The sequence below is a fragment of the Silurus aristotelis genome (assembly GCF_946808225.1).
Source record: "Silurus aristotelis genome assembly, chromosome: 13".
In the NCBI taxonomy this organism is placed as follows: Eukaryota; Metazoa; Chordata; class Actinopteri; order Siluriformes; family Siluridae; genus Silurus; species Silurus aristotelis.
This window is the reverse complement of record NC_139586.1, coordinates 12,856,080-12,868,477: the sequence shown is the minus strand read 5'-3', so window position 1 is coordinate 12,868,477 and position 12,398 is coordinate 12,856,080. Positions and strand designations below refer to the sequence as shown.

At 40.4% G+C, this 12,398-nt stretch overlaps 1 protein-coding gene across 1 annotated transcript; it reads right to left on the bottom strand.

Annotated features, from left to right (window-relative positions):
• Positions 1-4,828: 4,828 nt before the first annotated feature.
• On the bottom strand, positions 4,829-9,583 carry atxn1l (ataxin 1-like). Its single transcript, XM_083558054.1, has 3 exons — positions 9,432-9,583; positions 7,375-8,483; positions 4,829-6,643 (listed from the first exon to the last, which is right to left on the bottom strand). Exons 2-3 carry the CDS (start codon positions 8,365-8,367, stop codon positions 5,486-5,488), a joined length of 2,151 nt encoding a protein of 716 aa, XP_083414180.1. The 5' UTR covers positions 8,368-8,483; positions 9,432-9,583; the 3' UTR covers positions 4,829-5,485.
• Positions 9,584-12,398: the final 2,815 nt, after the last annotated feature.

The following is a 12,398-nucleotide window of genomic DNA, read 5'->3' as shown; positions in this document are numbered from 1 at the left end:
CCTTGATAGTACAACTGAGAAAAGATTTGAGCATCCATCCTTCTATTCATTCAAAAATCCATAACCAAAATGCAGCACAAAATGGTCACCTGAATCAAGTGGTCAGTGTCACGCCTTCGCAACCTGTGCACGCTGTGATTACAGTGTGTTTCCCCACACGCTTCCTAACGCCAACCACGACAAGGATTTTGAGGTAAATGCTCATCAGAAAAGTCCTGCATCGTTAGCGCACGGCTCTTGGCGCGATTTTACTTCCTGTGCACGTTATGCTCGACTTTCAAAGGGCGATTTCGAAGCCGTTTGCACGCCTCAATCATTCCACAACAAATCTTAAGGCAAGCTTGATAATATAAAAAAAAACCTTATCTTTAATCTACACACATACACAAGAGTTGATTGTTTTAACACGGTTTCGCATATAATTCAATATTGGAGGAGGTTACTAGGTAACCAAAAGTGGACTACAGTAAGTGCATCTTCCATTTGATGATGGTGATGATAAGTTGATTTATTACAATTATACACATGTATATATACATATACACACACGTTTTTTAATTGTATTGTCCAATAAAATAGCATGAAGGGGCGCTGTGTGTGAGGTGTTACAGAGGGCCACAAGGTATGAGTGGGTCACGCCACAGAGATTAAGAGTTTAGAAGCGCAGGAGAGCGGGAACCATGCAGAATGGGATCAAGGGCTGATTTGTACTTCTGAGACAGTTAGCACAAGTGCGTTGTAAATATGTTATGTTATAAACAGAGGGGGTTATGGAGAGAGTAATGCTGATTGCAGGTTTTAAAATCAGTGCATCTGGCACTAAAAAGAAACCAGATTGAGTGGATAAATGGTAAAAAAAAAAAAAAAGGATGATATTTTTTTTTTTTATGAATTTTAGCCAGACATTGAAAAGAAAAGGGAAAAAAAAAAATCCAAATTTGACTAATTTCTGAGAAACTTCTGATTAAAATCTCAGCAGGTGAACGATCTAAGATGCTCATCTAAAATCAAGAAGAAATAAAAAAACAAGCTGCTGCTGGTAAGACAGCTACAAACCTAACGATGTAATCAGCTTTTATATTATTACGTCATACGTACTTTCTTTAGGCCTGTCCTCAGAGACGTTCAACATTCGACTATACAATTTACTCAAGCTTAACCTGGGATTACAAAAAAACAAATAATAATCAAAAGTCTTTACCCGTTTTGACATGCATTTATGTGATAAATACCCAAAATATGTGAAGAACATTTTGGGGGCAAAGTCCGACGTTTTTTTTTAAACATGACGCTTTGTCGCGCAGTAAAATGCCATACGTTTTACTCTTTACGATTTATTCTTGTATTCTCAACACTGCACCCTAGTGCTGGCATTTATCCTGCGCTCATATCTATCAATGTCAAATGATGTATAAATCAGCCCTTAGTAGTGAAAGCAAAGAGGCGAATACATATGTTTCTCCGTTGAAACACACACACACACACACACACACACACACACACACACACACACACACACACACACACACACACACACACACACACACACACACACACACACACACACAGGTAAAGGCACAGACAATTGGTACATTTTCTGAGTTTTAGCACTCAGGTTTGAAGCGTTTCATTATCAGTAAGGCAGTGCGTTCGAGTTTGAGATGACACTAAGAAGGGTGATTTATAGCACACACACACACACACACACACACACACAATACAGTAACCAAGTTTCAAGTTTTGTGAAATTGTTAGTCTTAACAGGGTTAAAAAAATAAATAAAACACGACCATCTCAATTACTCTATTAATGTAATAAGACAAAAGGAAAACTTGTTTGTTTTTACCAGAGAATCTAACCAGTTAATCTGTAGCAATCATATAATTCTTATATTATGCAGATGTTCAGTAGGTTTCTAATCAGAGAAGCGGAAAAAAACAGTTTAATTCAAACTCACAATTACAGTAAGGGTTGATGTTGGACTCTGGAGATAAAACGTTTTACGGGAATGAGAATTTAACCTTATGAAGAATGAGCTACTCGGCCAGATGGAAGAATTTGTGCTTATTTGCAAAAAATAAATAAACATTTGGAGGCACTGATGGCATATGTACCCAGAACTTACTTTAAACATTATAATCGCAATCGCTTCATTGAGTTTCAACATCTGACCTTTAGCATGAATTGAAAGTCAAATTGGCGTAAAATAGTTTTTCCCTCCGGTTTCTTATCTGTAGCATTCACATCCTACAAACAGGGCGAATCAAGCTCAGGGCAACAGGGGCAAAAAAACAAAACAAATCAATGAAGGAGTTTGTCTATGATTGCTGGGGAAGTAAAATGTGACCTGGATGAGCAATTTAAGGGAAATTTGCGCACGATGTGAAAGAAAATACGCCCTGTTTCATTGAATAGTAAACCAGCTCGTGGCCTTGAGAGGATAAAAGTTCGCACTTACTGCATAGTACATAGCGCTGAGATTGTTTGGCGTTCAGGTGATTCTCTGTGTAAGTGTATTGCTTGAGTAAATAATGTCTACTGTTTTAGCCGGTGGAATGACAAAAGCTAACGTACTGCATTGGTTTGTCTGGAATCAGATTATTTTTGGTCACGTTGCAATGAGATGGTAAATTGTGAGTCTGTTCGGACCGGCTGTAGCAGGGAAGTCATGCAGGAATAGGGGAAGCAGAAAGGGTTAGTTATTAGACTTTAATATTAAATATAGTGATGCACTGATATGGATACCGACATGTCTCGTTTAGTCTGTAAAAAAAATACTCCGATATCAATAGGTGATAATGAACATGTGACACGACTGCGATCTAGACAGGTTTTGACGGATGTTTCGGGAACGCCATGACTTGCGCTTACACGAAGATATTCGCGAGTGAACAATGAAGCCAGTGAGCAGAGAAACTGTAGCATGTGTGTGAGCAGATCCGTTCAGAGAGAACTGAGCTCTGGGACACTCCTGCATCCCTCTTGTCACTCAAGGTTCAGTTTAACAGCACACTTCAGCAAACTGAGCTAAAGGAAATATTCCGTGATGTCCCTGTCTGATTAATACTTGGTAATAGTACTCATTTCTGTCAGTATCTGTAACGTCTTCCAAAATAACATCCTCATACTCGGCACATTACTAACGCATCCCTGATCAGACCAGCACAGAAACTTGGATACTAAAGACCACTTGATAAAACGAGGGGGTAGGGGATCACTATACGTCAATCAGATATATAAAGGATCATTTCAAACCAGAAATAGGATCAAACCACCAGTCAGTCTAAGTATTTATATCTGTGGTGAGAGTTAATGCTACCTGTAGAATAAAGAATTCTCTCACGCCACCATCACAAAACATCGCTTCCTAAAATTGACTTTGGGAGGAAAAACCCTAGACAGATCAGTCTGAGGATAAAACACATTATAAAGAATGTGTAGCAAGAAGTAAAAAAAAAACAAAAAAGACAGTCGAGTAGAAATTAAGATTAGGCAATAAAGCAGCCGTTCTGAATTAAACGGGAATGTCAGGCTTGTATCTGGAATCGTACAATGTTCATATTTAGATTAAGAATGTTTGGTTTTATATACTCGAGGTCTAATTGCACTTTTCTGATTACATTTGTTGAATGACTAAGCTAAAAAAATTAAAAATCAGTGATGAAACTGCAGCATTTCTTCTTGGCTAGTTTGTAAACAGTGTTGAGCACGCCTGTCAGTTTCTCACAGAAAAACAATAAAATTTTATATATATATATATATATATATATATATATATATATATATATATATATATATATATATATATATATATATATATATAACTTTTCCCTTCATAGAAAAAAAAAATCTAATTTAAAAGGTCAGTGTCAATCATTATTAAAAAATTAAACCACAGGGCTGAGCAATGGCTTTCATTACATTACACAATGTTTTTAGGCAGATTATTTAAGAGTCCTTATAGGTTTTGTCTTGCGTCTTTTACCGAATCTTTTCCTCCCTTTCATGGTTAGGTGTTTTTTAATACAATAAAATAACTATTTCTTTCAGCTACATATTTGGGTATTATATAAATGCTTCACGAGTAGTAAATACCACGATATGATGTTTGTGGTGTGTTGCCCAGCCCTGATCGACCACGTGCAATGTCGAGAGTCAACAAGAGGAATATTGCAGAGGAAGATATTTTACATTATACAAGAATATTTAAACTAAAACAAACAACAACAACAAAAAAAAAAACCGAAGAGACGAGGAATGAAACTTTGAAGAGAATATTAGAACCAGAAATTTCCAATAACATGACCAGGAAAAGAAGGAGAGGATTTGTGTGGTTTCAAAAGGTCACATGTATGGCTGGGGGGGGGGGGGGGGGGGGGGAACCAGACTGTTGTATCATGAACATAAAAGAATAACAAGGGATGAAAAAAAGTCCATCTATTGCTTTAAAACCCATCAGTGGTGATTTCACTTTTAAGCAGTCTAGAAATACAGATCAATCTCCAGCAGCTGGAAACTGTATCACGTTTTTTTTTCTTTCCTTTCCTTTCTAAGTGGTAAAAGTTTTTGGCCTGACACCGGTAAAATTAAACGGTCTTACGATTTTATATCTACACTGGAATGCTGATTTTTAAACTCTACACCATAATATTAACGCTGGGGGGGAAAAACAAAAAAACAAAAAAATTAAAAACACCACTACACATGGCACAGGTAGAGCACAATGCTGTGTCCGTGTAACCATGACGACCGATATCCTTTTTTTTTGTTTTGTCGTTCCTAAATATTGATTGTTGGTCGTTTGATTGATTTAGGAAAGCGATCGTTCTTGAGCTACAAAAAAAAAACTAAACGGAAAGAAACAACAACAAAAAAAAAAAACAGTGACCCCGAAGATTAGTCGTGTGAGAAAGATGTGCTTTTTTAAACTAAAAAAACAAAAACTAAACGAAAAAAGTCGAGTCAAATGAAAGCTAGAGCGAGAAAGAAAAACATCCTTCCTAGAAGTTTAGGTAGTCCAGACTATCAATTACACAGTATATTTAATATATCTATTGATCTATATAGATTTATATATGGGTAGGAAAACAGGTAGAATTAGGAACATCCTATGGCTGCTTCGTCCTTCAATACACGTTAACTCAGAGAGCTGAAAGTTGCAACTGATAATATTCATCTGTAAGTGAATTACAGGGTGTGAAAAAAGCTTTGGTAGTTCATTTACCAGCTGGAGCAGTTAGTCCAGATGGTCTGCGATCTTGCCATCAATACGAACTGGCACTAACTCAACCCCGAGTGCTTTCGGACTGCCTAAAAACGAGGGTGTGTGTATAAAATCTTTTGTGTGCAAAATTTTGGAAAGAAAAAGAAAAAAAAAAAAAAAAAAGAAAAAGACATTCTTAGGCTACATTCTCTCTTTTCTTTTCACAACCCATACGCATTTCTGACACGTTTCCCCCCTCGCCACTGCATCCTGCGTCTGCTGCTACTTCCCGGCGTTGGAGCGCCCCTCGATGGATAGTTTGACCTCCTGAGGGATGAACGAGGGCCGTGAGGAACCCGGCGGCACGGCTAGGCCTCCTTCCTCCCTCTTGACTGGGTATCTTTGGAAACCAGGGGTTGACCAACGCCTCTGTGAGGGCCCATGGGCCTCAGTGTGCAAATAATAACTGCTCTGGCTGCGTGTGTGCTCCGTCGAAGTCCTGTCAGGTCTGGAGGGCACGTCTCCATGTCCTGAGGCGCTCAGCTTTAAGGGCTCCTCTTTATCGGTCCTCTCTCTGTGAACGCGCTCCATCCTGAGCTGACCCTGAGGGCGCGAGTTCTGGGGCGCCGGGGGGCCCATGGGCTGGCCGGTGGAGGCTCCTGAAGTAGAGTTGGATTTGGCGGAAGTCCTGCTGTGTGTCGGTTGCTGAGGCTGCTGGCTAATCGATGGCAGTTTTTGGTGGGGCGGTAAATGTTGCTGAAGGGTGATTGATACGCAGACATCACCCACTTGAAGGTGGTGGCAGGCAAGGCCGTAGAGCTGGGCGGTGCGTTCCGGGCTGCAGGATGACCAGCCCTGACCGAAGACAAAGAAGGGATGCTCGGGAGGAACGTCGATGCTCACTTTACTCTGGCGCTCGCCAACAGCGAAGCGTAGCGCGACTAGGCCGGGCCTCTGCGAGCTAGCGCGTACATCCACCACCATGCTCGAGTCGATTTTTAGCCCCGTGCTCGCTTCAGCACTGCGTACAAAATCCTGCGTCTGCAGATCCTCCACGCGCTTCAGCTCACCCGTCGCTAACTGGATGATGGCCCCTTTGGTGAAGTGTGAGGGAGGAGGCACAGCGGGGACAGCGGGCACGGCGGGCAGCTCCAACGCAACCACGCGCTCAGCTACGCCTGGGACATCAGACATTTTGTGTTGCGTAGTTTCGGCAGCAGCGTCGTGATCAGGCTGAGAATGAGAATGAGGATGGTAGTCCAGTGGCATGAGAACAGGCTGGCCGTTCTGCAGAATCACTGTATGGCCTGGCTGTGCTGCCTGCTGAAGATGAGCCATTCTGCTCTCCCCGTGAACCTCTCTGCTACTTTGAGACGAACCATGAGCTCCCTCCCTGCGACCGCGGACCGGCGAAGTCAGACGCCCCACCACTTGCTGGACCTGTGTACAAATTGACACTCAAAAAGTTATACTAATATAAAAACGCGTTTTACAAGAAAGCAATTTCTCTTCCCTTTCCTGTGTAATCAAATTTCCTTTTGTCATTAAAAAAAAATAAATTCTAATAAGAAACAGCTCTTGGATTGTGTTGCTCAACCACCTACACACCCGGACCACAGCTAATACAGGAAGGAAGTGGAAAATTCATGGCGTAACGAAAGCTGATTCAAAAGGCATGACGCATGACAAAAGTTCCAACATCCTTTATCATTTAAATACAAAATAAAAAAAGAGACACTATTATTCTTATTATTAATCATTTTCAAAAAACAGAATCCGACAGCAAATTGAGGAAGGAGTTTCACAATGCTTTAACATCAAATTAATAAAATGGGGAACGTAACATGCATTCTCCAAGGGCACACAAAAATACATTCAGATTACTCACAAAGCATCAAACGAGTTTAACGGCCACTCAAGATTACACCAAACAATACTCAACAATATGATGGGACCAAATTAGATTTTTCAGAAAATCAAACTGAATATGTACTGAAGCAGACCTTATCTGGTTTGGTCCTTTGCTTTTTCTGTAATTGTGATAAATTACTTTTGATCTTATCTATTTGTTGGTCAGATATAAAAAAATACAACCCTTAAACACATCAGCGCACCGACTGAATATGCATCAGTATGGTAAAAATGAAAGGAAAATGAATTGTTTCTCTCACCTCCAGATCGGTGTCTGGGGTGCTGCGTTGGCCAGGTGACCCTCTTCCTTCCTGCCTGCAGATCTTCCTCTCCACTAGCAGATCCATTGCCATGCCTTGCTGCGGCCGCGCCACTACGTTTCTAGCCATGTAAACCACGTCTTGAAGGCTCTCCCTGCCGTTATCCCGATCCCCTCCGTTCACCTCTCGGTCTTGCTCCATCGGGCCGCTCTGTGGTTGAACAGCCCTGTCGCTTGCTGACGTGTGGTAGAAGACGGGAATGCGTTCTGCCGTGGAAATCATCCCGATAGCCCCTACATGCTGCTGTGATGAGGGGGAAGAGGAAGAAGCTGCTGCGTGCTCTGAGGCCAGCACCAATGGGACGCCTCCTGCAGCCGCGACCTTGGCGTAGGCGTGAGCGGAAACCTGCTGCTGAGGAGGCGACGAGACCACACCATCTTGGATGACGGATGGATAGGGCACCAGGTGAGATTGAGCCGGTATCAAGGGGCTATGGACAAATCCCGGAGGAACTGCATAGGGAACGGCGGTGGCGTACGGTGGGCTGACAAACTGTGGGATGGGAGCGTAGCCGAGAGGAGGATAATGGATGCCAGTGTGCTGGAGAAGTGGCGAGGGAACCGTGTAGGCTGGAGAGATGTGGCTCAGCACCGTATGCGAGTAGGTGACCGAAGGAACAGCTACTTTATACAGCATGCTGTACTGATCCAAAGGCAATCCCTGGGCAATGCTCTCCGGCCCCTCCACTCCGTAATGAAGGTTAGGTTGAGTCCGGACCCATTCGCCACCTCCAGTTCCGCTTCCACCCTGAGCATCTCCACCCACTCCGGAGGTCTGTAAAGTTGCCGTTGCTTCATCTCCTCCTCCTCCACTATAACCGCTGCTGCTACTGCTGTTGTTATTATTATTAGGAATGATGGAAGCATTGCTAACCGGAAGGTCCCGCTTCTTTGGAGGTAGACACTCCTGATTGCGCTCGTGAGCTGGCTTCATGCTGCTCTGGATCACACGTGGGCGATGTTAGTGAGAGGCGGGTCCCGACAACCACAAACACGGCAGCACTGCAAATAGCTCCAGGGACCACTCGCAGAGCTCTTCCATTACGTTACCTAAACAGACACACGAGCCATAAACATCCAAAAAAAAAAAACCACTACATTTTGCCTTGCATTAGGACAACGTTCATACACCGTTTATGTAAGAAGCCTCCAGTGTCACCACGGTCAGTAACATGAAAAAAATACATATTAATGACAAATTGCCTTTGGTGTAAGAGAAATAAAAGACAAGGAAAACCACTATCACACAGTAGCGACTTGCATTACATTGTTATAACAGCACACCTAGTCATGTTTTAACTTTGACCTGTTTAACTCAAGGATCAACTAATATGTGCTCTGTAACTAATATGAATCTCTAGATTCACTCTAGCTTGATCTCTAAAACATTCATTTATAATATATTTAAAACAGACTACTTGACAAAAAAATAAAAAGCATATATATAGTTTGTACATCACTTACACGTATATTACTCACACACACGTCTACATACATATTCGGTTTCTAACTTGTGTTAGTAGCTCAGCAAAGTTTATCTGGAAGGTCAGTTTATTTTTTGATTTTGAAAACACTTATAAAACATTAACCCGACAAAAGTGTCAAAGTTTGCCTGTTTATAAAATCTCGTTTTAGCTCTACAGCGCGACTAGCAGTGGAGCTAGCAGTGGCTGGAGCGAGTGGGTTTGGACATCATTAGCTAGCAAAAATGAAAAATACCACAGAAAACCTGTTCATTAAAATCAATATAAAATTTGTAGCATACTAACAATCGGTAGACAAACGCACGCTCGAAATTTTATTGTCCTTCTTAAAAATAACTTTATGAGCCAGAACATGAATATTCATCTACCTGGACTGCACATTAACGGGGACATCCCAACTAGCTAACAACCCCGAAAGCTAGCCACCCGTTGCTAAGATGCTAATCGCGTATTTATCGGTTTGGACGCGTTACTTTTTCATTCCTAATGAATTATTTTATAAACACAGACTTACCCGGACATGTCATGGTGTTGCCTACGGTCGAAATTCAAGCTTTTGGCGAGTCGGTGTCATAAATCATCGGTGAAATCAGGGCAGATGATTAGTGCCCATTTCAGAGGCCAGCGACGAAAATCCCAGCGTCGCCTACTGATGACGTCACGGCCGTGAGCGCATTCATTAGCGCTGCTTTTGGGACGTTCAGAAATATCGTGTTAATTTTAATGTTTATATCGTGTGTGTACAATGTGTTGTTATTAAATGAGGCCCATCTATAGATAAAGTTATACAATAAGTGATTGTTGCCAATTTAATGGACTACACAAAGTTTTTACACCATTTAACCGACCCATCGCAGGTTCACAACCCAGGTCTCACACTGCTGCACCCTCCTCCACATTTGACAGTTTTTCCTCACTTTATGTAGTGGAGCCACCAGGTAGGAGGAAAAGAGGAAGGCCAAGGAGGAGGTTCATGGATGTGGTGAGGGAAGACATGCAGGTAGTTGGTGTGAAAGAGGCAGATGTAGAGGACAGGGTGGTATGGAGACGGATGATCCGCTGTGGCGACCCCTAATGGGAGCAGCCGAAAGAAGAAGAAGAAGAGATGTAGTGTTTTTCAGATCAGAAATAAAATTCCCAAAACTACTTGTTTAACCTCCACATTTAGTCACTTGTGCACACCATAAAAGCATTTCCTGTTCAATCAAAATTCAATTAAATTGTGAATGCTTTTGTCCATTCATTTATTTGATTGTGTACAATTGTCTGCTGTTTCTCACATTATCAGTTGTTTGTCATGTTGATCAAATATATATTATGATAGTTTCAACTTAATAGTACTATCCCCCAAGACATATTGCATAAGTCATTGAATGCAAAGTGGTTAAACCGCTTTTTTAAAATTACATTTTTGTAAATGTGTCTTGAATTGATGAATTGTGCAGATGAATCTTGAATGTCACTAATGAAGGTGAGTGTATGCATCAGATCAACCAATAATCAACTATTCTCTAAAAGAGGTCAAAAGCTTATGCATTAAATGGCAAAAAGATCTGTCATTCTGATGACAATGACATGTTTATTGACACAAATACTTACTTTTGAGAGATGAACTAAGGATTTTGAGAAAATTACAGACTTTTGTGTTGTGCTGTTTGTACACATTGTTTTAAGAATGCACTCTCTGGTTTGCAAATATTAAGGATGATTCAAGAAATGCTCCAAAGCAACTGAGAAAAACTGCAATAGTCTTACAGCTATAAAGCATCTGATTCAACTATACAGGCCCTTCTCATTTGCATGACATGAACCTGAGGCTGATCTGAGAAAAGAGACCATCACTGACACTGACATGGTAGTGTGTGGTGTAGGTACTTTATGAGTGGATAACTTATACCAGTGTTGTCATTGGGTTGGGAAACAGTCCACTTACCAAAACCCTTCAGCCACAATTTTAAGCTGATAAAGCCCAAAGGACAAGTATCACACTGTGCAGGAAGAATAAGCTCTTGAGTCACTAACTAGCCATCTACCAGTTTAACCAAGATAGGAGTGTGTGTATCTACCTGATCGCCTTGTACCAACTTTTATTGTTTTTAAAACACATGACATGCATGTTCATTTTGTTTATATGCAACAAACTAGCTGAAAGGGGAAAATAAAAGACTTGGAAAGTGATTGATTAGAAGAATGTTTTGTGGACAGATGAGTCCAAATTTGACATTTGCAGAAAAACATGTAAAACAGAGAACGGGATAGAAGATGTTATCAGACTGCCTTACATATGCTTGTAATATCAGTGACCTCTAATGGGAAACATGAAACTGACCCATATTTTTGAAGTATTTTTACACTGGGCTACAGCTTTCTTATTAACATACCCAGGATATTATGTAGATGAGAATCAGTTAGTTTCTTTCTCAATTCATTCTCATCATACTTAAAGTCTGCTCACAGAGGGAGGTACTGCCAATGTTCTAGCTTAAAGAAATGTATGTTAAAATGTTAAATTAGGAATGAAGATCTGTGTCAATTTTTTTTTCTAACCCTAACCCTAACCCTAACCGCCCCCCCCCCCTTCTCATATATGACATAGTGGGTTAAATCAAAGGTCACAAAGGGCCACGGGCCCTAGTTTGGGCATCTCTGGTGTAGTGAATCAGTGTTTGTCCGGTGCTCATATGTTCATGATACACTGATTCATGACGTAGGGAGCTTTTGTTAGCAGTAATAAAAGTGATATGTTTTTACAAAACTTATGTAGTGTTTGAAACTCTGCAGCACATACCAACAGAAACTGCTACTGTGACTTGTAGGACTAAATAAAGAAGCGAAAGATTTTTTTAAGCTGTTTTTTTGTTGCTCTTGATTTTTGTTTAATTGTTTCTGTAGTCATGTCCTTGAGAGATGAATTGTCTTTGATGCACTCTTACAGAGATTTGTTAAAGCTGACAATTTCTGAGCAGATTCTTTGTTTGGAGATGAAGTCTCGTTTCAATTATTTCTTCTCCCTGTAACAACTCATTGTTACTTTTTACCCTGCTGTAAATATTTTATTTATTAGGTGATGTTTTGTGTAATCAGAACTGACAGCAACTAAGCTTTGTTGTGAGTAATCTAACTGAAGCCAATAAAATACATTTTGTTTTGTTGATTTATTTTACACGGTATAAAACAGTGTACAAGTAAGTGTGACAAATATGCAAAAATAACAGTTATAAAAAATAAAAAAAACACCCTAAGAAATAAGACTGTAATCATAAAGATAGAAATATTTATTGGAGATTAAAAACAAATGCTGTTAGTCAACATTGTATGTTTATATCTATATTTATTCTTTGAAATATTTTGAACAAGTTTTTATATTTTTTACTACAGATGGTGCAGAACAAAGAAGTTATAGTTATACTGAAGTTGAACTGGCTATTCTTTACAATATATGACATACAATATAATAATACAATATACATGCTTCCAAACA